The 27,682-nt window shown below is 47.2% G+C and overlaps 1 protein-coding gene across 2 annotated transcripts; it reads right to left on the reverse strand.

Moving 5' to 3' along the window:
* Positions 1–148: 148 nt before the first annotated feature.
* MAP6D1 (MAP6 domain containing 1) lies at positions 149–27,596 on the reverse strand. 2 transcript variants are annotated; one of them, XM_075937474.1, is made up of 3 exons: positions 27,024–27,596; positions 8,606–8,723; positions 149–2,180 (listed from the first exon to the last, which is right to left on the reverse strand). In XM_075937474.1, the coding sequence occupies exons 1-3, from the start codon at positions 27,467–27,469 to the stop codon at positions 2,103–2,105; spliced, it is 642 nt and encodes a 213-aa protein (XP_075793589.1). In that variant the 5' UTR covers positions 27,470–27,596; the 3' UTR covers positions 149–2,102. The 2 variants fall into 2 exon arrangements, with proteins under 2 accessions (XP_075793589.1, XP_075793590.1); XM_075937475.1 differs by lacking the exon at positions 8,606–8,723.
* Between the last annotated feature and the right edge of the window lie 86 nt (positions 27,597–27,682).

Genomic DNA, 27,682 nt, shown 5'->3' on the forward strand with positions numbered 1-27,682 from the left:
AGATTAGAGAAAGAACCAGTAGCCAAAATACATTTTATTAAATTAACTTTCAGTCCATTTGATAAAATACAAGCTTCATATATCACCAGTTTGTTTACAACTGATTTTTTTAGAAATATAGTAAGTTAAGAAAAGAAACTGAGTAGGCATTGTTTTTTTTTCTAATAGTAAAATAGAAGAGTGAAATTGAGTGAACTGTTGAAATTGAACTGTTAAAAACTTTACAGATTAATCAAGCAGACACTACATTTTTCTTTAGAAACGTAACATGCAAACATTTAGTGCAGTTCAGAATATTTGTCAATTTTCAGAAAAAAATTCTCACCAATAAATAAATAATCAGTGTGTGTGTATATAGATATTTTGCAAGTACTAATGTTAGACACTGCAGATTCATCTAGCAGTAAGTCCTAACATACAATTTCCTGAACTTTCAGATTTATCTCCCATCCCAAAGAAACCACATCAGTGGGCATATTATCTTTACTTACAGTTGAGTTTTAGTGGGTCAATGGTACTAGCTTTAATGGAGGCAGTGCTATGAAATCCCTGCATAATGCAATGGAGGCAGTGCTATGAAATCCCTGCATAATGCAATGTGTCTTCTTGATAAATTTCAAATACAGTCCCCAGCCCCCAATTCAAGAATCGCTCTTACAGAGATGATTGGCAACATGAGTGTGATTGTGTAGTCCAAAGGATCATTAAACCAGCCTTTGACTTGAGCTGGGGAAAGGTTAAGAGAAAATGTCTTTAACTTCTCATTTTATCAGTCTGTTTCATTACAGATGAATAAATAACTGATTACTGTTCCTGTCTGAGGTTAACATTTCCTTTCCGTCTAATAGACACGTTTCTAACAACAAACTATAACATCTTTCCATATGACATTTTAAGAAAAATATTAAATTTAAAATAGGTTATTTATATTGCATAAACCTGTCAGTCTGTTTTTATAAACCATTTCCTAGCACTCAGACTGTGATAAGCTTAAAGTTCTTATCTAAGTAAATCCACATCAGTCATATTAAAAAAGGTAATCTTTAGAATAATTAAATGTGAAATGGTCCATCTTTAAAAATTAAGGTATGAATTACATTCTACTTTTTTTTTTAAATTGACTATAACATTCATCTCTTATTTTTAGCACTAGCATTACCAGTGTACAGGCAATAATTCAGGAGTTTCAAGGCAATATATTTTCCATCTTGCATATGCAAAGAGTTAACATTTAATAAAAGTCTAAATATATCCTTTTATTAAAGAATCCACAGATTCCATAATGGAAAATCCATATACACTATATACATATATCTTAAGCATGGCAATTAACATGTTTATGAATATAATTTGTAGAGTCTGGTCCGTACCATCCACAGTAGTTATGAGCTGACCTAATGAGCGCTTTCAGTCCAGAGCGTAGTGGAGACACTGTCTGTCAGGATAGTTCCTATTCTCTCTTCATGCCCCTACTCTTTTTTAGAAATCCAATCTCCCTTCCAGGTGGCTTTCCAGCTTGGAACCGTTCAATTTTCAGTCATGAAGCCCCAGTGATGTTTTGGTTTTTTTAAAGAACCAGCAAAGGTCTAAAAACACTGAAACCGGTGTCAGCCACAGCCGTTACACTGATTGGTACAGTGTTTCACTGGGTGTGTGAGGTGCTTGCTTTTTTATTTCAAACTAAAAATACAAAGTGCACAAGTCAGCTTGGGTCTTTCACTGGCCTACTGGAGCCACGCCTGTTAAATAGCACTGGGTTGGGTTTTAGTTATAACTTCCATTTGTGATTTTTCCCACCAATGCAGCTAAGCATAAGGGGCTTTGCTGCCCAAAATCAATCTCCTAATGCGATACCAGCTGGCATAGCAATGAGCTTGTTTCTACAAAAACTAGGTCAGCCCTTGCAATCTGCTTCACCAGTTCCAAAGCTCGTGCTTTGTGATTTGTGTGCTCACTGAGATTATGTATATACCATTAACCATTATAGCTGCTTCTGATGATATTGTGTGTCTGATCTCAACACCCTGTATCAAAGTTGCATAGCACGGCATTTTTACATTAAACCCATATTTAAGCTGCCTGGATGCGAACCGGATCCAAGTTCAAACATTGAGGATACGAGAGGGAGCCTGGAAAACGGCGGAAGGGTTGGGAGAAAACTTGGTCTTCGCTTCTGGGATCTGAGGGGGAAAAGAATAAGCATTAGTGCTACCTCTGGGCACAGTAAGCACGTGGGTTCCAGTTGTTCTTGAACCAAATAGCTACTCTTTGCATGAAACGAAACACCTTGGAGGACTATGCCATGTGTTCCCCGACAGATGAGACTGCACCATTTTCATAGCACAGTTCCAGGGCACTATGGGGCATCATAACCCCAACAGTTCAATCAGAGCTCCATGGGCTGCTTTATTTTAGCTGGGTCCTTCAACATGATTAACCATTACAGAGTAGCTAAGACTTGAGGCTCTGTCTACAATAGCAAGCCCAGCATGTCGGAGCAATTTTTGCTGGCTAGGAAACCATTGACAACCTGCCAATGTGCACAGAGTGAACTGTGGCCCCTGTCACAGACCCTTGCTGGTGTTTGTTTCACACAAACATAAGGACAGATACAGGCTCGTTGATTAACATCAGACACTAGAGGAGAGGTCTGCACGGTGACGTCTGAACTGCTTGGAGGACACCAACAAAACACCTTGCGTTATGAGTGCCTGAGCTGAGTGCGTTAGACATGCAGCAAGGGAACGTCTCACAACCTGGGCACGCGTAAGCAGTATTCAGGAAAAAAGTTAACTCCACCAAATGGTGTCCATGCCGGGTATAATACCTCAATCACTCGGGTAAGACCCTGCTCTTCAGGAGAGACTGAGAAGCAGAGATGACTTCACAGCAAGTGGAGCCAAGAGTTCATCCCACGTGGAGCACGTCTAGCCCAGGAGAGTCAAGAGTCGCTCTTACTGCATAGCGAGAGGCTATCTGAATGCAAATGGAATGGCCTTTCTTTGTGCCCTTGGCAGCTGCCCAGGACTCAGGACATAGCTGGCCTCAAACGTTACTGGGTAAGTTTTGCTTGGTCCGAATGACTAACAGTGCTGCTGGAGAGGAAGGGGAGCGTGGCTGTAAGACCAGGGCATGGAAAAAGGGAAACAAGCTATTGATCTATTTTCCCTTCATTTCTTTGGGGAGGAGTCTTAAAGGCTGGTGAACAGAATAATCTCACACAGCAAGCTACTGTGAAACCCAACCACTAGGAAACCCTCGATAAATCCTCTACATGGGTTATTGCAACACAGCGTATGAAACTCATCGCAGGGGATGTTGTGAAAGTCAAAAGCACAAATGGGTTACAAAAAGAAGCCAACAAGTTCACGGAGGATTAACAGTGACTGTCAGCCAAGATACTGAGAGTCACAACCCTATTTTTGGGTGTCCCTAAGCCTCTGACAAGCAGAGACTGGCTGGATGGGATGAATCGCTAAATAATTGCCCTGTTCTGTTAGTTTTTTCGGAAGCATCTGGCACCTTTCACTGAAGTAGACACACTGAAGTCTGACTCGCTATGGCTGCTCTTGCGCTAACTGAATCACAAATGTGTCGCAACATCGGGCCTGGGCAAAAGAAAAAGGCTGGAAGGTTTTTAAAAGGTCTTCTATGGCCAAGTGAACACAAGTGACTTCAAACTGTGTCTCCACTCTTCATGCCAACCTGCTGCTTTCCTCATCATCAGGCTCTTTCCCTTGCTGGGTGAGACAGAATAGCATCTGTAGCTGCACGGAGAGGCAGAGCCGTTCCAAATGCATAGGGAGAAACCACCATGGGTGCAGCATATGGAAACTCCCCAGGCTGAGCCAGGGGAGCTTCCATATGCTGCACCCATGGTGGTTTCTCCCTATGCATTTGGGATTTGGATTTTATCTTTGCATCAGTTCAAGAACTGGAGGAAGGGCTGGAAGGGGAGGCTTTGGGTCGGTAACTGGTCTTTCCCAGCATCCCACAGGTCAAATGAAAACACTGCAAGTTCTTTTGTTTCACTGCAACGTTTTGGTCAGCACCAGGAGTCTCAAACTTAGTGGGGCCCTTAGCCATCTGTGTGCTGTGTATTTCAAGGGCCATCCTCATCTCCGGAGCCCCTACCGACTGCAGCCAGCTGTTGCTTACCTGCTCCACCCAGGAGCAGGCTGGGAGGGGCGGGGGAGTGGACAGGGCTGAGAGCCAAGGTTGGCAGCAGTGAGGACACTGGCCAGTGGCAGAACCATAGGCAGCTGGGAACTCACGTAAAATGTGGGGGTGCTGCAGCACCCTCCAGTTTCTGTGCCTCCTTGCCCTGCTCCTGTACCCACAGCCCTGAGCACAGCCCCCACACAAAGAACCCTCCCCCCATTCTGGCTCTCCCTCCCTCACCACACACAGAGTACCATAAGGACAGCCTAGAATGACAGAATCCCAGGCTTGGAAGAGACCTCAGGAGTCACCAAGTCCAGCCCTAACTCAATCATCCAGGGCTTTGTCAAGCCGGCACTTAAAAACCTCTAGGGATGGAGATTCCATCACCTCCCTAGGGAGCCCATCCCAGTACTTCTTCATCCTAGGGAAATAGTTTTTCCTAATATCCAACCTAGACCTTCCCCACTGCAACATGAGACTCCTTGTTCTGCCATCTGTCACCACTGAGAACAGCCTCTCTCCAGCCTCTTTGGAACCTCCCTTCAGGAAATCCCGCCTCACTCTTCACTTCTGCAGACTAAAAAGACCCAACTCGCTCAGCATCTCCTCATAGGTCATGCACTCCAGCCCCCCAATCATTTTGGTTGCCCTCTGCTAGACCCTCTCCAATGCATCCACATCCTTTCTGTAGTGGGGGGCCCCGAACTGGACACAATACTCCAGATGTGGCCTCATCAGAGCCGAATAAAGGGGAATAATCACTTCTCTGGATCTGCTGGCAATGCTCCTACTAATGCACCCTAATATGCCATTAGCCTTCTTGGCTACAAGGGCACACTGACTCATATCCAGCTTCTCATCCATTGTTATCCCCAGGTCCTTTTCTGCAGAACTGCTATGCAGCCAGTTGGTCCCCAGCCTGTAACAGTGCTTGGGATTCTTCCATCCCAAGTGCAGGACTCTGCTCTTGTCGAACCTCATCAGATTTCTTCGGCCCAAGCCTCCAATTTGTCTAGGTCACTCTGGACCCTATCACCGCCCTCCAGTGTATCTACCTCTCCCCGTAGCTTAGTTGTCATTCACAAACTTGCTGAGGGTGCAATCCATCCCCTCATCCAGGTCATTAATAAAGATGTTGAACAAAACCTGCCCCAACACGGACCTTTGGGGCACTCCGCTTGACACAACCACCGGCCAGACTAGGGATGTTAAATTTCGATTAATCAGCTAATTGAGTAGTTGAATTTCCATTGAGTACGCGATTAAGGGGAAGGTAGGGTGCTCACTATCTTGGCTGCCCTCTGCCTTTGAGATGTACTCCTGCTACATTTCAGTCAGGGAGCTGGGACTGCTTGAGCCATTTCCCGACGGTGCTGGGGGAACTGGTTTTAAGCCGATTCTGTATCAGACCAGCAAGAGGGGGAGCAATGAGTTAAGTAGTGACTCAATTACCTGATAAACCTTGTCGCTTACATCCCTAAGACAGACATCTGTCTAAGTACATTGTAAGCTGTGCTTGCCAGCAGGGAGACTCCAACTAACAAGTCTTTTCCCCTCTACAATCCCACTATGCCTGTCCATCTCTTGCCTCTTCTTCCAGAAGGTCCAGAATTCTCCAGTTCAGCAACTTCATGACCTTTTGTTTTCGCTTTCCAAGAGAACAAACACCAACTCTTCTAATATTAGCTGGTGGGGATCACACAAAACAAAGTTTAATATTCAAACACTCCCTGAGTTTTAATTCTGTCTGCGAAAGCCTCAAACAAATCAAACTCTTCTGATCCTTGTTTGGAGAGTTCTTTGTGGATTTCACTTCCACTTGTTTTATCTCTGAGTGCTGCTGCTGGTGCCACGTCCCAGACGTTCCCTCTCCCTTCCAAAAACATTCTGCTTCTTAAAACACTCAGTGCTTTGCTGAGAGCAGGACTGAAGTGGATACAACTTTATTTTACCGTCTTGGTGGAGATATTTTCAAGTTGCCTCTGGGATTCAGATGCTTAATTTCCCACTAAATGTATTGGGAGTTAATGAATTGTTTCAGCTTCAGTCTGGTTCTCAGCAAAGCACCATGGTTTAATTCAGCGAGAATCAGAATATGGAATGAGCTAATTAGTGGGAACACGAAGTTCAGCTCCTCCAGGTGGATTTGAAAAGCTCAGCTTCTACACTGTTCGCTCTCGCTAGGGACCATCGCCAATCTGGGCTGCTCAGCTCCAACGCTTTCTTTTCTTCTCCACCGTAGGCATTGATAGCACAGCCCCTTGTGACGACATTGCTGCGATGGCACCATCTGCCTGCTGTTCTGTCAGATCCTGCCATCCAGGCTCCTGGTACTTCAGGTCCAATTTAACCTCAATTCTGCTGAAATGCCCATGATTCTGCAGACGCCAGCACAACAAACTGGAGATTCAGCAGCAGCTTCAAGTAGGCTGTTAAAGGGCTGGAGGCGGCTCTTCAATTAAATATGAAAATGAATAATGCAGGCGGTGCAGTGTCCCCTGTGCACACTTGGTATTATATTCAATTTTATGCTGTTCCTACATTTGTCATTTTCAGTGTGCTACGGAATTCTGCAGTGCAAACACAGAACTGCTCTGCTGGGGCAGTCGGGGGCGAGCTGGGGGCCCATTCAGCTGGGAAAGGGCAGTTTGCCACGAGAAAAGCACATGAGCTGCATGTTCCTTTTAAATAACCAGCAGTCAAATGGTTAAGTGCTCACATTTCAATTGCCCCCTTGGCTTTCTTGTTAACATCCCATGGAGAAGAAAGGTGAAGTCACCCCCCCAGAGAGCCCCCGCGGTAGCAGCTTACACTGGGCTCCCAGCTGGAAAGTTATCTTTGCAAACCGCCCGTGTTCACATTTACTCAAGGCTGGAGAGCAAGTCTGTGGCCAGAGTGGGATTCACCAGCCATTTCTCCCCCGGCTTCCCGGACAACCCTTTCCTGAAGGGTGGCAAAGGAGAGACAGCTGCACTGGGTTTTTAAGGCGCTCCGATGCCACGGTGCCAGCGGACTCGGCAGAAGAGCAGGCAGAGACAGAAGCCCTGCAGCAAGGCCACATCTGTGGCAGGGTCCGATTTCTCTACATGCCGGCCCGCGTCTCAAGTTTAGGGCTGACACCGGTAGCATGTGACTGCGACGGGGATGGATGGACCTGGGCACCCTATAGAAGTAACACACAGAACAGAGTTTTAAGTTTGGATTTTTTCCCCCAAAGCTCCTTGGCTTTTAATTCTAGTTTTAATTGGTGAGGCTTCTCTCTGCTCAAGTCATGGGGGAGGAAGCTTTTCCGTGAACAGGGGAAAAGTCACTTCATCTTCTGCCATCTGTGAAATGGGAGGAAGTCCAGCCTTAAAAGGCACCATTTTAATCCATCTGCATCAAAGCTCCTTCTCATTTTGCTGCACCACAGAGACTGGGGGGAACCTTCCCACACCCTTCGGAGCAAGAGGGGAGGGGATGCTGGCGAATGGGTTTGCCTTGCAGCAGGGTTGAGACTGTATTGCCCAGTAAGCCAGATCCAACTGCTGTTCAGGGTTGACAGCGCAGCCTGCGGTTGACTCTGGAGTTGGTCTGTACATTCTGTAGCACTGCAGAAGGCTGCAGAGTGAGGCATTGCTCACAAGTGAGCCTTGCACGTGTGAGGACAGACTTAGGGAACGTCCTTAACAGCGAATGCTTGCGAGTAGTTTCTCAGCATCCTTTGGTTTTGCTTTGTCAGCAAGAAAGCTTAGGCTTGTTACATTGCACAATACATCCACAGGGTGAAAGAGTCCAGCAAATCCGAACACGTCTAGGGTCTCAGATTCTCTGCAGCTTCATTTCCTCCTTAGAACTGATCTCTTGATATTGCTGGAGACTGGCATCTCTCTCTGTCCAAAGATGTCCAGTTCTTCAGTTATTTGTGATGGTGGACTCAGTGTCCACTCTCCTGCCTATCTCCAAACACAGTTAATGTGCACACAGTTAATGTTTGCCTGGAGACTTCAAATGCATCAATCAGGCAATTCAAAATTAGATGTTCCCCTAACAACAACCCCTAATATTAGCAGATAACACAGATAACATCCACGTCAGCATAATTTGATGATACTGCACAGACAAAGAGAGTATTACATTGACTATACACAGTAAGACAATACTACAGACCAAGAATAGATGATGTCCAAGTCAAGATTGCTGTGGGAACCATAATTTTGAACTTGCTGACTTCCATGTAGTTTAAAACCTTGACCTTATCATTGAATTAAAAGTGAAGACGACTCTCTGCCAGGCCTTTTTGAAAACAAGAGGTGGCTCGTTTGCAAAGCAGGAAGAGCATTTGTTCAATTCATGGCTAGGTTTCCAAACACACCACCCTGGGAATATGTAAGGGGTATGGAATTTTCTTTGGGTTTCTCTTCAAAAGGCCTTCAGGGTTTGTAGAAAAAATTAGAGTTACCTTAAAATCCGCCCTGTAGCTAGTCTCTTGCACAAAATGATCTTCAGGAATAATGAAGCCTTGCTTTGTCTTTATGGGCTTCGAGGGTTTGGCTCCAGTCCACGGGCGATACTCCTGCCTGGAACGAGTGAGTAAAAACAGAGGGACCCGGTGTACTGAATCAATGCAGTGTACAGACAGCAGCCATGCAAATAAATACAAAAGGCAAGTTTGGGAACTGCTTGCTTAGCATTGGGGTGACCAGATGTTCCCATATTAGGGCTTTGTTTTAGATAGGCCTCCACTTTGCCCTGATTTCTCATACTTGCCGTATGTTTACCCTGCTTATAATTTCCAGCACAGTTGCTCCAACACCTAATAAAAGGAAACTCTCAAGCCAGCTCTGCGTGCTGCATTCCACAGGCAACTGATGCTCCAATGAAGGGTGTGGAACATCCTAAATGGACTAGCACTAGTTTCATCCGGCACCTACTTGCTGTTGCTTGCAAACATGAGGTCTCCACTTTATGACAGCCCGATTTACGACCCCCCACACTTACGACCTTTTCCGTAAGTGTGGAAGGGGCCAGAATCCCCCACCTTATGTCGCCGGCCCCACATTTACGATGACGTACGATGCCTATCATAAATGTGGGCTCGAGTTAAGATGCCCCCAACTTGTGATGCTATCCCCGGAGCTGATCGCGTTGCAAGTTGGGGGCAGCCTGTACTCCCTTTGAGAGCCGCTTGCTGATTTCCTCGTAGATGAAACATTGTCGTTGTCTTTTCTGTCCCGGCATCCTCCTCCTACACCTCAGCTCCATGGCATTTTACTTGCTTTTAGTGAATTATTTTTTTAACATTTATCTGAATTTTACCTTTCATGGCTACAGTGTGCAGTGTTCTGCATATAGATGTGTCAGAGCTGGGCCACCTCTTTGCCCCATTATGGGCTATCAGCTGGCTGATGCTTCCTGTGACTGAGACAGGTTGGAAAGCCTGGCTCATTAAGACAGAAGGAGAGGAAAGAAGAGGCTACTTTAGCATGGCTGTGTTTGGTAAGATGGGCGCAGAGGTCACCCTACCTTGCTTGTAGTATTCAGCCATGGTCAGAAGTGGCTTGTACAGTGTCTGGCTTATCCAGTAACTTAGCCCTCCACATGGTGCTCCTTTGTCACACGGTTAAATAGGATTCCCAATTAGGCCATTCTGGAGGCTGCAGAAGTAGCCAAATGTGTCTCCTTGTTTGCTTACTTGGGTAGGATTAAGGGAGTCTGCTGCATGTTTCCTGCTCTAGTAATGGGAGCTAGCTGGCCGGCCAACTGTGGAAAAGCTGTTTACAGGGGTGTGTTGGGGTGCCTCGGCCCCTCGCTGTAGAACACACTGTGGGCTGGGCCCAGATGGCTGAAAGAGCCCCTCCCCCACGGCTCTGCCGGGCATGCTCACAGGCGAGCTCGAGTATAAAAGGCCCTGAGGAGGCTCACTGGGCGGACTGCAGAAGGGGAGGGACCTGCTGAGAGCGCTCCAGAGCCAGAGGCGCAGACGCAGCCTGACCCAACGCAGCAGCAGCCGCCGCAGCAACAGCCCCGGGCAAGGGGCCATCTGGAGGTACAGCGACGGGGAGACACGTGGGGCGGTCGGAAGTAGCCCAGGGTGGGGAATTACAGGGGGAGACCCCACTGAGCAAGCAGTGGATGGAGCCACTGCCGACAGGGCCCTGGGCTGTGACCCAGGGCAGTGGGGGGGCCTGGGTCCCCCTACCCACCTCTGCAGTGCTCCTGGGCAGAGGCAGTTCCCCTTGGGCCTGTGGACTAGGAAGTTACCCCGATAGAGGGGAGTGCTACAAGAACTAGGCCTCAGGGCCATATTTATCCCTATAGAGTGGACCACTATTTGGGACTGGCAGTCAGGCTAAATACACCCTGGTAAAGGGGAACAGAGACTTGGACTCCGGCCATTGGGCTGTATGGACACTGATAAGTGGGCCGGTGTGGGGGAGGGTTTGACCATGGGATCCCGCTCAAGGGGAGCGCACCCCTCAACAAGGTGATTGGGACACTGCATAGCAATGACAGATAATGGGAAAAGGTACGAAAAAGGAGACCGACCGAACTAGTCCAAACAAAAGGGTTCCTAATGTAACTCGCGGACTGTGCTGAGATCATGCCTGGAAAACAAAGGAGTGTGAAGATGGAAATCAGTGGACCAAAAATTGGTGTGTCAGAAATTAAGCCTGATTGGCAAAATAAAAAAAAATGTGATGATGGACTTGTCAGGACAGCACCCCTTGCCCTGTGCCAATACATTTCCAAAGTTTGCCACAGCTTTTCTAGTGTCTTTGCAGGCCAGCAGGTCTATACCAGAGGCACTATTTCAGATTTTGGTGGGGAGAGTGACCTGTGCATGCCGTGATGGGAAGAGCGAAAGTGTGAGGCGAGACAGACTGAAGACAGAGGCATTGGCAATGTTACTGAGCATGCTCAGTACAAGCCAAGCACCAAATGGGGGAGAACACCCTCCCCTCCCCCCCCCCCCCCCCCCCACACACACACCATCTCTATCCAGGGGCACTGGGAAACTACTTTTTTTTTTGGCAGACAACTTAGCAGTTAGTTGGCAGGAGCACTGTATCTAATTCCTATCTAAAAGAAAGAAAATGAAATAAATGTTAGACCCACTCAGCTCTGACACTAACATATTCTGACATCTTGTGGCAAGTCACTTAAGGGACATGGGTTAGCGTTAAAATTTTAATATTCTTACTTTGTTACTAACTCTGTGGAGAGAGAGACAGGCCGACCCCATTAGGACTCCTGGACTCTACCTCAGCTCTGGAAAGGGAGTGGGATCTAATGGTTTACAGCAGGGGCAGGTACATTTCAGCTCTATATAAAAACATCAGAGTGGCCATACTGAGTCAGACCAATGCCTTGCCAGATGCTTCAGAACAAAACAAAACAGAAGAGGCAATCATGATCCATCCCGTCATCTATTTTGTTTTAAATCTTCTGCATATTTAATTAGGTGAACTTCTTGTGTTATGTTATTCATTCCTTCACTAACATTTCCTTATTCTCTGTTTCCACACCATTCATGATTTTCTAGCCTTCTAACATATCCTCCCACCCTTTAGTCATTTCTTTGCCAACCTGAAAAGTCCCAGTCTTGTTAATCTCTCCTCATATGGAAGCTGTTCCTTACCCTGAATCATTTCTGGTGCCCTTTTTGTACCTTTTCCAAATCCAATATAGCTTTTTTAGATGGGGCGACCATATCTGCATTCAGTATTCAAGATGTGGGAATACAATGACTTTATACAGAGGCAATATGGTATTTTGTCTTATCTATTCTTTTCCTAATGATTTTCAATATTCTGTTAGCTTTTTAGACTGCCACTGCATATTCAACAGATGTTTTCAGGAAACTATCCACTAGGATTCCAAGATCTCTTTCTTGAGTGGTAACAGCTATTTTAGATCTCATCATTTTTGACCTCATCATTTTACAGGTTAATACCTGTAACTCTCTAGGCCCATTTATTGTATCAAAATCAATTACAACTGTCTTAAGCAAAAAACTGTGCTAACTGCTACTGTGGTAAAGGCTACAGGTCAGAGTCTTAATCCATACTGGCTTGGAGAACAGGCTGTCCTGTAGCAGGGAGCCTAGATTTGATCATAACCAGCCAACTCTTTTTTTAAACATGACTTTCCTCCTTTTTATATTGGTTGCAAAGAGCTGTTTAAAATCCTGATAGAAAGAGAGTTGCTAAAGCTTTGTCCAGACAGGGGTGTTTTAGAATGTGTCTATTGAGCCGGTAGGCACGTGATTACAGTATACACTGCCTGATTTATACTAGACTTCTAAATCTAGACAGAACCTGTTTTCCTAGTTTCCCCATGCTCTAATCCATTGGGTGCAGGTTATTTCAGTACTTTGCTGTCCTATGTTTCATTGCCTGGTGGTTAATTGGGCAAATTATTCTTAAATCTGTTCCAGACCATGGTGGGTCTCATTCAGCTGTGGATCCTGAGGTATAAGGCGGCAAACCGAGGCCTGTGGAATACAGGCTTAAGTGTTTCCAAGCCCAGACTTGAGTGTTCACACTGCCTTGTAAACCTAAGCTGACTATTGCTGGACTCAGTGTCACTGCCATGCTAATGCATTCATTCTGCTTCACACAGCCCTTCTGACTTGGGTCTGTGGCTTGAACTGCGTCCACACTGCAAAAGGATGGGACTCGAACCCAAGTCACAATGGGACTCGAGCTCTGACCCACACTCTCTAGCAGGATCTTATACCTCCAAATAGGCAGCACAGCCATGGGTACCCACATGGCCCCACAGTACGCTAACATCTTTATGGCTGACTTAGAACAATGTTTCCTCAAATCCCGTCCCCTATTACCCCTCCTTTACTTACTCTACATCGACGACATCTTTATGGTCTGGACCCATGGTCAAGAAACACTGGACGCATTCCACAGAGATTTTAACAACCTGTACCCTACCATCAATCTCAGCCTGGACCATTCAGAACAAGAGATCCATTTCCTGGACACCACAGTACAAATCAGTGATGGCAAAATCAATACCACTCTCTACAGAAAAACCACTGACTGCTACACTTACCTACAAGCCTCCAGCTTCCACCCAGGACACACCATACAATCCATCGTCTATAGTCAAGCTCTTAGATACAACCGCATCTGCTCCAATCCCACTGACAGAGACCAAAAACTTCAAGATCTCTACCAAGCATTCGTAAAACTCAATCACCCACTGGGGGAAATAAAGAAACAAACTGAAAGGGCCAGATGAATACCCAGAAATCATCTACTTCAAGATAGGCCCAAGAAAACCAACAATAAAACACCACTTGTCATCAACTATAGCCCCCAACTTAAACCCCTCCAATGCATTATCAATAACCTACAACCTATACTGGAACAGGATACTACACTCCGAGAGGCCCTGGGTGACAGGCCTATACTCTTCTATAGACAACCACCTAACCACAAGAAGATACTTACAACAACAACAGGGCACACAATCAATACTAACCCTGGAACTTTCCCTTGCAACAAACCCCGTTGCCAACTTTGTCCACATATCTACTCTGGTGACACCATCACTGGACCTAACCGTGTCAGTTATACGATCAAGGACTCATATTCCTGTTCGTCCAGCAATGTGATTTATGCCATCATGTGCCAGCAATGTCCCTCTGCAATGTATATTGGACAGACTGCTCAGTTACTTTGCCAAAGAATCAATGCCCACAAATCTACATTTTAATCTACCTGGGCATTCCCTTGAAGACCTGACAACACGCATCTTACTTCAAAGAGACTTTAACACCAGATTACAGAGAGAAACTTCAGAACTTGCATTCATGCCTAAATGTGACACCTTACTAATGGGCCTTAATAAAGATGCTAATTACCTTACACATTACAAAGACAGCTTCCCCACCTATTGATAGTCCTAGTAACTCCAGCTTAGCCACTTATTGACTTACAATAAGCTATTTCCTCCTTCCTACCTTCCATTCTAAAATCTGATTTGTTAGTTTATAATGTGTTCACTTTCTTCATTGTATTCCTTTGTTATATATGGTCATGCCAATTCTCTTTCAGAATATGATCTGAAGAAGTGGGTCTAGCCTACGAAAGCTCATCACCTAATAAACAATTTTGTTAGTCTTTAAAGTGCTACATATTTTTCCTTTTGTTTTAGCAGGATCTTAGCACTCAGATACTGAGTCAGACAGATTTGTGTGTGGACGGAAATAAGGCTTGGGCTCAAACCAGGGTCAGGTGCCCGGGGTTAGTGTACACTGCATTTGAATTTATTTTAAACGTTCTGGTCTTGAGGACTGGCTTATTTTAGCACCTATTACCCACTCGATCCTTTTTCCACAGCCTTCCCACCAATTGCCAAACAAGACAGTTCTCTGAAAACATCCACTCAGTGTGCAGCGGCATCAAAAAGCAAACAGAATGTTAGGAATCATTAAAAAGGGGAAAGAGAATGAGACCGAGAACATCTTATTGCCTCTATAAATCCATGGTACGCCCATGGATTTATATGGAATACTGCATACAGATGTGGTCGCCTCATCTCAAAAAAGATATATTGGCATTGGAAAAGGTTCACAAAAGGGCAACAAAAATTATTAGGGGTTTGGAATGGGTCCCATATGAAGATAGACTAAAAAGACTTGGACTTTTCAGTTTAGAAAAGAGGAGACTAAGGGGGGGGATATGACAGAGGTCCATAAAATCATGACTGGTGTGGAAAAAATGAATAAAGAAAAGTTATTCACTTGTTCCCATAACATAAGAACTAGGGGTCACCAAATGAAATTAATAGGTAGTTTAAAACAAACAAAAGGAAGTTTTTCTTCACACAGCACATGGTCAGCCTGTGAAACTCCTCGCCAGAGGAGGCTGTGAAGACCAATGCTTACCAGGGTTCAAGAAAGAACTAGATAAATTCATGGCAGTTAGGTCCATCAATGGCTATTAGCCAGGATGGGTAGGAATGGTGTCCCTAACCTGTGTCAGAGGCTGGGAATAGGTGACGGGAGAGGGATTTGCTTGATGATTCTTTGTTCTAGTCACTCCCTCTGGGGCACCTGGCATTGTCAGCCGACAGGATACTGGGCTAGACGGACTTTGGTCTGACCCAGTATGGCTGTTCTTATTTTTGATTGTCCTGGGGGTAGCTATTTCAAGGATATCAGACTATATATTGGCTGGCTGATTCTCTAGCTACATTATTGCTGGTCTGTATCTGGTGCTTAGCTATCTCTGGAGAGATCCCCCTATAGAAGGCTTAAGTACATATTATAAACAAATGTTATTAGCCAAATATGGCAACAACAAAACAGAACTTTCCCTCGTGAATCTTAACTATTTGTGCATGGTTGGCTGAATTCAAGCCCTGTACAGCTTTGCAGCCAGCGGGGAGGACATAGGACACACTGGGCAAAGTACCAACAGGACCGTACTTAACCATTAATCATGTCACAGTAGTATCCGAGTCCTTGAACCATTTCACATCACGCTGGCTTGCCTTAAGGATCAGCTGCATTGATTCTTAACCTATGCATCCTAAGGATGGCCGTATGCCATTGCCTTCTGGAAGAGAAGAGGGTATTCCCCGCTTTGAATAAGCATCTGAGACTCCTCTTTCCAGGACTGAGTTTGTCTCGTTACTTTATAATAAATCCTCTGATTTGGCCTCCTTGAAGCAGCAGGGCTTTGGAGTATCCTCAGTTTGGCTGGAAACCAAATAACGTGATGCTCAGTCTGGGCACCAATGTCTAAGGAGCAAAAAAACGTGATCGTATCTGGGCAAGGTTCTGTCTTCATCAAGTCAGAAAAGCGAGCAAAACCAGAATAGCTACGCCACGCGCAGTGCTTTTCTATTGCTGTGACACCGCTCTGACTCCAGAGGGATTTTCCTCTGTATTGAGAGCCAGGATTTTCAGACTGTTCTTTGCTCACATTGATGGGAAGGGCCTTCATGAGATCTGAATGAATCCGATTCTTACAGGCCCACTTGGCTTTAAGGTGACGCAGTCCCAATCAGTGGCTAATCTAAAAATTCCTTCCCTCCCACCTTGTTACCTACCAGCCCTGTGCTCTTGGGGAGCCAGGGAGTGACATTCATGGATAACCATCCCCCACCCCTTCCCATAGGCCTCTGCTAGAATCAGACAAAGCAATGAAAAGGCCAGGGAAGAGAGAACAGAGGGACATCTCATTAGCATACAGAATGGAGACCAGCTCTTTCAAGGCAGGAACCGCAGTGAACTATGGGACACCGAAAGCAGAGAAGCATTGCCTGATGGGAAATCTCTGCTCCAGATGCTAAAGAACCCAGGCCTGCTCACACCCAAATTAGTCATTATCAGACCAATTCTAGTAAGGATCCTATTGACATCCAAATTACTGAAACTGCCCAGTTGCATTGTGAGCTCAGTTCAAGGAACATCACCCATAACCAGGTGTGATCAGTCTCTGTTGTCTCGCCTCTGTTTCTCTTTGAACTATTGTCCTGTCCCTATAAAAACTCCTTTCCTTGCCCCAAGAAAAACTGTTCTGATACTGGAACTGCTGCAGTTTAAATCCAGGTGAGACTTCTTCATCTCCTGTCTGATCGTGCTGGGGGCTCTGCTTTGCTTGTCTCCTGCCCTCTGGATCCCCAGCTCCCATCACCACCTGGGAACCCCGATCAGTGCAAGCTCCACGGAGTGGTGAGCGCTCTCTCTCTTTCTCGCTCTTCTCCCCCAACTACCTCTCTAAGCATAGCCTCCTGCCCCTGCCCTATGTAACTGTTATAACATTTGTAATCAGTTTCAATTTAGATTTAATATTGTAACTGTTTTCACTACTCAGAAATAAATCACTTTCATTGTTAAGCTGGTTGCTTCTCTCTCCCTTTCTCTCACTCTTCCTCAAGGGGTGTTGTTTTGGCTTCCCCATTGGCTCTGTAACAACGCTTCTTGTATCCAAGATCCTTGTAGTGCCCAAAGATCCCTGTGGGGTCTGCTCATCGTGTGGTTTACCAGTGAATGACTGTGGTGTGAAAGTGGGGATAGGGAAGTGCTGAACCTGGGAGTTTATGAGAATGGCATCTGAAAGTGCTGTTTAATCCAGCCCACTGAGTCCAAAGGCTCATGAGGGTGCAGTGTGGCATTGCTGTTAACCCAGCCTGCTGAATCCAGGGACATATGAGGGGTCAGCTTGTGACTGCTGAGTACCCAGTCCTCTCAGACGTGCTCTGTTAGTGGGTGAGAATGTCTGTGTGTTGCTGAAGTGGTAAGAACCCCATCCTGAGGAACCTAGTTCCTGCAGGGAGAATATGACAGCACAAGTAAGCACACTGATAGAATTGTTAACCTCCCCCCACCCCATAGGAGTAACCCTAATAAATGAGCATACCCCAGAGTATTGGGAAAATCTGCTAACAACCCTGGCTGTCTTTTACAGTAAAGTCTGTCTGCCTTTGAGCTGCCAGGTTACAGGTTTCTTACTAGCCGTACAGCCTAGGGGTAAACATGTGCTAGCAATTACTGTCCTGTCAGTTGATGAAGGTTAAAAGACAATTAACCATCGACTGACACTGGGTAGAAGAACTGAAGACAAGGTACAAACATTGTTTCTAGATTTTCTCAGTTTACTTGTACAATTGATAGCAGTGTATGTGTGTAGTTTGTTTCCATGGTTGTAGAATGAGCAGGTGCAGCACCTTCACAGTGTATGTTTTGCATCTGGTTAGATTTCAAAAGGGCAATGCCTTGTTTGAAACCACACAATGTATGCACATGTGCAGTACTCTGACTGCTCACCTACTGCCAGGCCCAGCTGTGTGAAACACATGTGAGCAGTCCATTAGTGATTGGAAATATTCCACTGCGGTATGGCACAGGACAAGACAGGTGCTAGGAAAGCACCATGTCTATTCTATTCTAGTCTATAATTAACACAACACAACATATATAGGTTTGCTTGCGGGTGAATGTGAAACAAATAGCAGAAGAATTGCAGAGAAGTTTTCACTCCTGCTCTTTAGATCTGAATCTTTTTGTTTCAGTGCTAAGTAAATAAAAGTTAATTCACACTGCTTGCCTATCTGTTCTTCTCCATCCATGTCTACCCACTGTGCAGTCCACCTGTTATACCAGTCAGCTAACAGGAAATGGAAGTTGTGTAGTGACAAAGATAAATTAGTTCCACTGTATTGCAAAATAATTGGGTTCACTGTATCACAAAAGAGTAATCCTTGTCTAATCTTGGAAAGATTAGATTTTTAGTGGTAAAATGTCAGTAAATGTAGGTTTCACTGTATAAACCAAATAAAATATTTCTATAGATAAAAATTTACAAATACACAAAGTGGAAAAAATGCTGCTTGAGAACTTATTAGTGTTTGAGGATATTTACCTTGTATATTTTGATATGTAATGTGGACTGTTTGTATTTTAATGGTCATTATGTAATTATGAGGGTGCCAAATATTTAACAACTGTAGACGTTGCTTCAAAGAGTTTAAGCCATAAAGTTAAAGCTGTAAAGCTTTACATTTTTCAATCAACATCTACTGTTATTGAATAGTTACTGACATCTTCATAATTTGCCATTACTGTAAACATCTAGACTGGATAAAAATCTGAAAAAAATTCTTAAAACCCATAATATTGCACAATTGTTAAAATGTAAATAAATACAGATAAAAAATGTTTAAAAATAAGCAAGGATATTATCCATCAAAACAAGAACAAAAAATTCTGCCAAGCCTGCACTTGTCCCATAGGTGCATCCAATTTATCTGAGCTATTGCATGGTAAAACTACCCGATCTAGTATGAATGAATGTAAATCTACAGCAGGCCTTCCACAAGCAAAGTTTGATTGAGAGCAGAAGTCTGCTGGCTCAGCCACTGCAGTGTTACAGTTGAATTTTACTCTCTGTGGCCTCTAGTCTGTTACATAGAAAAAAAATAAGTCAAACTGGAAACATACATTCCATACTCAGCTCTCGGGAAGTAGGGTTGCCTCCTCTATGGGTAGCATTCCAGCTGGTTAGAAAAAAGGGAGGACAGTTTGCAAATACTTTTTGAAGCATCTTCCCCACCTGTTTTTTTTTATTATTATTATTAATTTGAAAATTTTTGTCCTGCTTTAGTTAGGCTGTAAAAACAGGATGGCCCCTAAATCATTAGCTAACAAGCCTACATCTGGGAAAGAAACCTCAAATAGAATCCTTCTGTTCTGGGGCAGATGAACCTCACTGTGGTAACTGATAGGACATTAAGATGGGCTAGCGGAGAGGGAGTAGAGAATATGATGTAAACAGAAACTGCAGTAGTTACACAAGGCTGAACGTTAATTTTAAATCTGAATAGAAATGTCCCAGTGAATTGGTAGTGTTTTCTACTGCCACCTACTGGATAAAATAAGCACAGCCTGAGACCTGGACCCTATCTTGCTAATGCCTAGTAGACACTCTCTAGTGCCGTGGTCCCCAACACGGTGCCCGCGGGTTGAGTTCTTTTGAGTTCTTTTAGAACCCTTGGATGAATGCCATCCAGTCCCAGAGGTCCCAGGGCACGGCTTTTTTGTTTGTTTTTGGGGTTAACAACTTTTCCCAGGGTCTTCACGCTATCTCTACCACTATTGTGGCTTACAAAAAAAGCACTGGGAAAGGGTGAGAGGTGCAAGCTCTGGGAGGGAATTTGGGTGCAGGATGAAGTAGAGAAGGGGATGCTGGCTCAGGGAGGGGGCTCCAGGCTGGAGAGTGTTGGGGTCAGGTGGAGGGTTGGGAGCTGAGCAAGCCACAGGCTTGTGGCTATGAGGGAGTAGGAGTTTGGTCTGGGGTGCATACGGGGCTCAGGGCAGGGAGGCTGGGACACAGATTTGCAGTGTGTGGATGGTGCAGGGGTGTTGTGGGAAGACTGAGGATGTGGGGCTGCAGGAGTCTGGGGATGAGAGAGGCTCAGGACAAGGGGTTCCAGTGTATGATAGGCTCAGGTTTGGGGTCCAGGGGTGGTGGGGGATGGTGCAGGAGTGTTATGATGCTGTGGCCAGATGGGGGCTTGTTGGCCAGGCTTCATTTTTAAATAAAATGTTATGTCAAACATAAAAGGTTTCAGCGTTGTCTTTATTTATGAGAGGGGCGGGGAACCTGATTTGAGTCAGAGGTCACTGAACCACAGAAAACCACAAGTGAAACACAAAAAACAATTGTTTCAAAGGCCCCTAAGCCTCACTAATGTGGCCCCAACTGTGCTGGTGGAGGCAGGGGTGCTAGTGGGTACTGGGGCAGGGTACTCGGGGGTGGGGGGGTCTGGCCAGGAGGAGGGGACAGAGACAGTTGGGGCCAGTACCTGGGGATCCCGGGTCTCAGGAAGCATGCTGGCTGCTCTTTCCCTCCCCTCCCCCAGGCACCTCCCCTGCTCTAACCCAATTTCCCTCCCCTTCCCCGGAGCCAGGCACGCACACCCCTAACCCAATCCCTCCCCCCCAGAGCCAGGCACTGCCCCGCCCTCTATTCCAATCCCCCTCCCCCCCAACCTAATTCTCGGGTCTGGAGGCAGAGCCGCTACTACAGCCACACACATCTCCCTCCAGGAGCTGGGGTGCATGCGCTGAGCATCTGGCCTTGAGACGTGCTGGCTGGGATGCCGTGCACACGCCCCACCCCCTGAACCCAATCTCCTTCCCTTCCCCTCCCCTCCCCCAAACTAGAGCCAGGCACACACACACCCTCCCCCACCTAACTCTCAGGTCCGGGAGCTGCCACCGCTACAGCCACACATCTCTCTCCAGGCTCTGGCTCACTGAGCTGCCAGAACACCATGCACACCACCCACCTAACCCCTCTCCCCTCCCCTTCCCCAGAGCCAGACACCTCCCCTCCCTGCGCTAACCCAATCCCCCTCCCCCACTAACCTGATGCCTTACCCCGGAGCTGCAGCCACCACTGCCTGCACTCAGCAGCCGGCTGCTAGCACATGCAAGGTGGGACGCTGCGTGCGACCTGGCCTGCATGTACAGGATTTGATGCAGTGCGCTAGGGATGGTGAGCAGAACGGCACAGGCCATGAGCACGCATGCGGCTCACAGTGGCCCGGCCGTGAGAGCGGCTGACCTGAGCGGTTCTGTCGGGAGCTGCAGTTTTTTTTGGCCACCCCTGGACTATGCTGTCAGGTCTGTTCCATGCTGCACCTTTAGACTATAAAGGCAAGATGGGCCATTAATGATACAAGGAAGTAGGCCCCTTTGTACACCACAAAGAAGTGGTGATATTAGTAGCTAGTTTCAGTGTGTCCTGGCCAGTTTTGGAAGACAGCTGTCCCCAAGACTAAGCTGTCCCCTTTCTTACCTGGCAAGCCCCATTTCACTTAACCTGGCCTGCTGGCAAAAGGAGTAGCAGGACTCAGGGCATAAGACAAACAGAGATTTGGAGCTGTGGAAATACAGTGTTGTGTGTTGGACTCAGAATGATCTGAAAACCAAGTAAGGAAGACATGACAGCTACGACGCCAAATGAAAACTCCTTAACACATCCAAAAAATGCATTTCATTGAAAGATTTTCCAGGATGAGAACCTGCCAACTTATATACCTGCTGCATAGCTCATTGTCCCTTTGTGTTTTTGTAAGGAGTGTGTTTAATGGCCATGCAAAGGAAATTTTAACTCTAGCTGACACAGCAAAGTCACCCTGGGAAGCGGCTGCAGACCAATTCACTTTTAGTAAACAGTCTGCAAGGTTTCACCATATGCTTTTGAAATAATAAACAGGCTTTATCTGTGAAATACACAGGCAGGTTCTAACATTTGCTCAAAAATGTAGGACATCACTGGATTTATCAAATATAATCCCCCACTTATACCGCGTTGTTAGATAGTCATAATTACACATCTGTTTTTAGACAAAAGCCAATGTGTGCATGTTAATCCTCTACTGTGTACACTGCCTGAATGTTTACAAATTGATGCTGTGAAAACTGCGTGAGGTCTATTTTTGTTTTCCTCTTTTTGCAAGGAGAGCAATTTTAGTATTGCTGCCCAGTCCTGCTGCAGACAGAGGCTGCTCCATGGGGTGCCAGAGCAGCCTCTGTCCACAGGGAAATGGGACCACTGCAGATAGAAGGTGCTTTGCGGCAGCCTTCCCTGCCCGCTCCCTGCGCTGCCACCTCTGACAGAGGCAACAGCGTGAGGGAAGGAGAGCAGGCAGCACTGTGGAGCTGGTGCTAGGGGAACCAGCTTGTAAGCCGGCTCCCCACTGTACCTGCTCCTGCCTGCTTCCCCACCCGCTCTGTGGGAGGCAGCAAGGGGGGGCAGGCAAGTTCATGGAGCCAGCAACACACAGGGAACCTGCTTGAAAGCCCACGCAGATCAGCTTCCACCTGCCCCCCTCACCCTCTGCGCTGCTGCCTATCAGAAGCAGCAGCTCGAGCGTGGGGGGGGGGGGGCAGGCCGATCCAATGCTTGTGGAGAGCCAGCTTTTAAGCCAGTCCTCGTGGCGCCAGCTCCCACTTCCCCTCCCCCTCCCCCCCGGCTGCTTCTGATACAGATGTCGCAAGGGGGTAGTGCCCAGGCTTATTGTGTAATCATGTATGTGTCTACACGTTGACATCCTTCGATAATAGCCCTGCCCTCCCTATTCCATGCAGGTTCTGTAGGATCACAACTACTCGTGACTGTAGGATCACAACCCGCAGTTTCAAAACCACTGATCTAGATGGTGGTTGGTCCTGCCATGGGTAGCACTTGGTGACCTTTCCAGATCCCTTCCAGTCCTATGAGTCTATAATTCTAACCTTGCTACAGAGCACCTGAAAGCTTGCATCTTTAATAGCAAACAAGTGTTTCTGTATTAATGGCTCCACCTTCTAGAGGACTTAAGCAAGTAAAGCTAACTTTAAACATTGAATATAATGAGGCTGTTCATATGCTTATGTCTTGCTGGATCAGGCTGCAATTTCCCCCCATTATGATAATCTTGCTTTTCTCGGTCTTGATGTTCACATGGTATGCAGTGTGTGTGTGTTTTTCATGTTTTCTATTGAACATGAACTACTCCCCACAATTCACCTTGTTTATATATAATCCTAGGGCTGGAAGAGACCTCAGGAGGTCATCGAGTCCAGCCCCCTGCCCAAAGCAGGACCAATCCCAACTCAATTATCCCAGCCAGGGCTTTGTCAAGCCGAGACTGAAAAAAACTCTAGGGATGGAGATTCCACCAATGCCCTAGGTAACCCATTCCAGTGCTTCACCACCCTCCCAGTGAAATAGTTTTTCCTAATATCCAACCTAGACCTCCCCCACTGTAACTTGAGACCATTGCTCCTTGTTCTGCCATCTGTCACTACTGAGAACAGTCTCTCTCCTTCCTCTTTGGAACCCCCCTTCGGGAAGTTGAAGGCTGCTATCAAACCCCCCTGTATAAAGGACCAATCTACTGGAGGCTGAGGCTGAGTGTAACTGAACTGGTTTTGATCACCTATATTTGATCTAGTCCGACTTCCCTAAGCAGAGCTTACAACAGGCAGTGAAGAAAGAGCTGTCAGCAAAGGGCTGGATCCATTATAGCAGCATGGAGGAGCAGGCCATGAAAACTAACCCTATCGACTGGGATGGAGTAAGCCTGATATTATTCTCCTCCCTAAAAGAAGAAAATGCAGGAGACACCCTGCCCATCTGAAGGAAGGCCAGGAGTGGGGAATGGGGCTTGCCAGACTTCCCCTGAAGACAACAGAGGGAAAGCAGTTGTAAGGTCATCAAGCTGCCCTCAAACAACTAAAAAGGAATGTGGTGTCAGCAGCGTGGCCTCCCTCTGACCCAGAAGAGGAAAGCCTCTCTAAGACCCCTTGGTGGGCAGGACCAGACTCACCCAGTCCCACCCACACGAAGCAGGAAGGGGAAGCCAAGGGGAATAAGAACCAGAGCTCAGCTGCCAAGCAAGCCAGATGCTTTGCCCAAGCTCCGGAGGAGGAAAGCTCAGCCGCGCTGCCCGCAATAGGATGTGAATGGTTGGTTAACTGGTTAGCTTCAGCCTTAATGGGTGAGACTTACTAGTTCTAGCCCCTCTGCCCCCCACATCATGCTACAGGCAGGAGTTCTCCAGCCCACTCCTCCACCCCCACTTTAATTGGTTAAACACGATTTAACTGGTTAACCAATTAAATATGATTTTACATCCATACTACCTACTTAGTCTGAACGGCTGTGTCTAGACTGCATCCCTTTTCCGTAAAAGGGATGCAAATTAGACACATCGCAATTGCAAATGAAGCGAGGATTTAAATCCCCTTCGCTTCATTTGCATAAAAATGGCTGCCGCCTTTTTCCGGCTCGGAGCTTTGCCGGAAAAAAGCACCAGTCTAGATGCGGATCTTTCGGAAAATAAAGCCTTTTCTTAAGGAATAAGGGATATTTCGGAAAAGGCTTTATTTTCTGAAAGATCCGCATCTAGACTGGCGCTTTTTTACAGCAAAGCTCCGAGCCGGAAGAAAGCGACAGCCATTTTTATGCAAATGAAGCGGGGAGGATTTAAATCCCCGCTTCATTTGCAATTGCGATGTGTCTAATTTGCATCCCTTTTACAGAAAAGGGATGCAGTCTAGACACAGCCAACATGTATAAGCTTTTCTGCCTTTGGCGGATGTTATTTGAGGATCCTACACAAGAATTAAGCAGTCAGATGCAAGGATGGTCTGAAAGGTACAAATGCATTGACAACTGAAAATACAGTGCACAATCTGCAATTGCCATGAGTGCTTAATATGCCCTGGGGTTTGGGGTCAGACGGAATTACCAGGCAGATATTTGAAAAACAAACTGATGATGGGTGAGTTTCTAATTGATTGGCATTGACTATGCTGTTTGCTGGTTTAAAGCACTTGTTCTGTTTCAGATTGCCTTTCTCTATTAACAATTGCCATTTTGCAGGGTCTTTCTATTTTACGTACTAGACTATTGCTGCTTTTAACAAGTGAGGAAAGCTGCATGATTAAGGTCAACTGCTGCACAGTTATTGTTTTTAAAGACAATTTCTTTATATCCACATGTATATTGTGATACCATTCCATAGCATGGAGAGCTAAGGTAACCAATTTAAATGCACATGCTGAACTGTAATCACTCCAAGGGATTCAAATATCTTGGTTTAAATGGTATGTCACAGTATATTTGTTAGGGACATTAACTAACATTTATTTGTGTAAACACATAACAGCTGGATTTTTTAGCAGTTTCACATTTACATGCATGGGGGTGGGGGTGGCAGGAGCCAGTGCTTGTGGGGAGCCAACTTTTAAGTACTGACTCCCACCTTTCTCTCCCCCCTGCCACTGCTGCCTCTGTGGGAGGCGGGGGGGACGGGACAGCTAGGCAGCTCTTCAGAACCTGGCATGCACAGAAAGGGGGTTTAAAAACCAGCCTCCCATGCATACTGGCTCCCGCCTGCCCCCCACCCACACTGCTGCCTCTGTAGGAGGCAGTAGGGCAGGGTAGGGGGCAGACAGCTCATGGGAGTGGATATGTGCAGAGAGCCAGCTTGAAAGCGGGCTTCCCATGTGTACCATCTCCTGCCTGCTTCCCCCCCGCCCATCCTCGGCACTGCAGCCTATCAGAGGCAGGAGCTGGCGCTCACAGGGAACTGACTTCTAAGCTGGCTCCCTGAGCATGGGCTCCCACCTGCCCCATGCACTGCTGCCTCTGTAGGAGGCAGCGGAGGGCAGGAGGAGGGGCTGGAGATGGGTGCCTGTGGGCAGCTGCTCCGGCTTTCTCTCCTCCCTTTCTGCCTTTGACACAGCATGGGGAGTGTGCGCATGTAGTCATTAGGATTAACCAATAAACCCAGGCTTGATGTGTAGTCGTTTACACGATTAACCAATAACATCCTTAATATTTCTCTCATCAGTTGTAACAAAGTTATGTGATTGGTGGGTAAATAATACATAATGAAAATATATAAATACCTGTTACCCGTTACAGTAACATGAACTGCTCTATCAATATACCTAAAAGACATGTTTAAAACTACCACTTGTGTGATTATTAGAGACCATGAAACAGCAGCTATTCTAATGAACCTGATACATTACTTAATAGCTACATTATTTTTAAGGGTCAATAAACATGCAGGGAAGAAGCCCAGAGTAGAACAGAACTCAGAAGTAGCCAGTCTCATCTCTTGTTCCAGTAAGCAATGTGTATAATAATCCAGAAAAGACAAAAGGAAAACAAAATAAAATCACTTAATGTAAATAAAGGTGGTTTGTGACTTAATGTAAAAGTGATGAATTTTTCTGGTATAAACGTCTTACATATTACTGCGAGAGACCTTTTTCACAGAATCAATAGCCCATGGCCCCCAAATTCACCCAAGGGGTTAAACAATTCCAGCATTTGTTGACGTCTTAACCCTAATGTAGTTAAGGGTACACATTGTGTTGATTTGTGCTGAGTCCTGGTTATGCCCGCATGCCCTACTGTATTTTACAGAACAGCACTTATGCTAGTGCAATGGTAGCGGGCATCACGGGCGTGTTTACACCAGCGCTTGCTTTACTCCTGTTACTCTTTGGCAAAAGCCAAAATGCAGCTCGCACAGTATCAGCCTGGCAGCGCTGCACAGGAGAGCGCTCCCCCCCGCCCTGCTTCAGGACAGCGCCCGGTAGCCCTGGGGAAAGCACAGGGCCCGCCAGGGATGCTGGAGCCATTGAACCCAACTGTCTGATGGAAACGGCTCCACGCCAGAGGCTGCTGCGCCCCGGTCCAGCGCCGCTGGGGCCGGCCTAGCCTGGCGGGACGAGCCGAGAGGAAATGACTTAACCCCGCCCTGAGCCTCCAGAACCAGGCAGCGACTGCGGGTCCCGACCTGCCCCAGACCCCGGCCCCGGGCGCCCCGCTTACCGGTAGCAGGTGGTGCTGGCAGCGCCGGGCCGCTGCTCCCGCTCCCCGGCGGGCAGGACGTAGACGGCGCGGGCCGGCCCGGGGGGCGCGTCCCGCTTGGGCAGCGGCCAGGCGCGGAAGTCCCGCCGGTACTGGGTCTCCGCGGCGAAGGGCGGGCTGCAGGGGGCCGCCGGGCCCCGCGTCTGGCTGCCGCCCTTCCACGCCCGCTTGACGGGCAGGCTGTCCTGCGAGGGGGGCGGCCCGGCCGGCAGCTGGCCGCTTGCCCGGGGGCGGCCCCCCGCCGCCGCGCCCCGCCGGGGGCCGCCCCCCGCCGGGCTCGCCCCCTCCTCGGGATCCTCGATGTCCGAGTAGCTGTGGATGGTGAGCGGCACCGACAGGTCGGACTTGTCCAGCTGGCCCCAGAAGCGGGCCAGGCAGCACACGCGGCTGATGCAGGGCCACGCCATGGACGGCACCGCGCGGCCCGCCCGCTCCGCTCCCCTGCGCTGCGCTGCGCTCCCAGCCGGCCGGCGGCGCGCACAGCTGGGGGGAGCGGGCCCCCGGTAGCGCCCGCCCCTACCCTGGCAGCCCCGGTTACTGTGCCCCCCCCCCCCCCGACAGCTCGCACACGTGATCCCCAGCCTGCAGCTGCTGCCACTCAGCCCTGCAAAGCCCCCCCC

The sequence above is a fragment of the Pelodiscus sinensis genome, chromosome 10 (assembly GCF_049634645.1).
Source record: "Pelodiscus sinensis isolate JC-2024 chromosome 10, ASM4963464v1, whole genome shotgun sequence".
Lineage (NCBI taxonomy): Eukaryota > Metazoa > Chordata > Testudines > Trionychidae > Pelodiscus > Pelodiscus sinensis.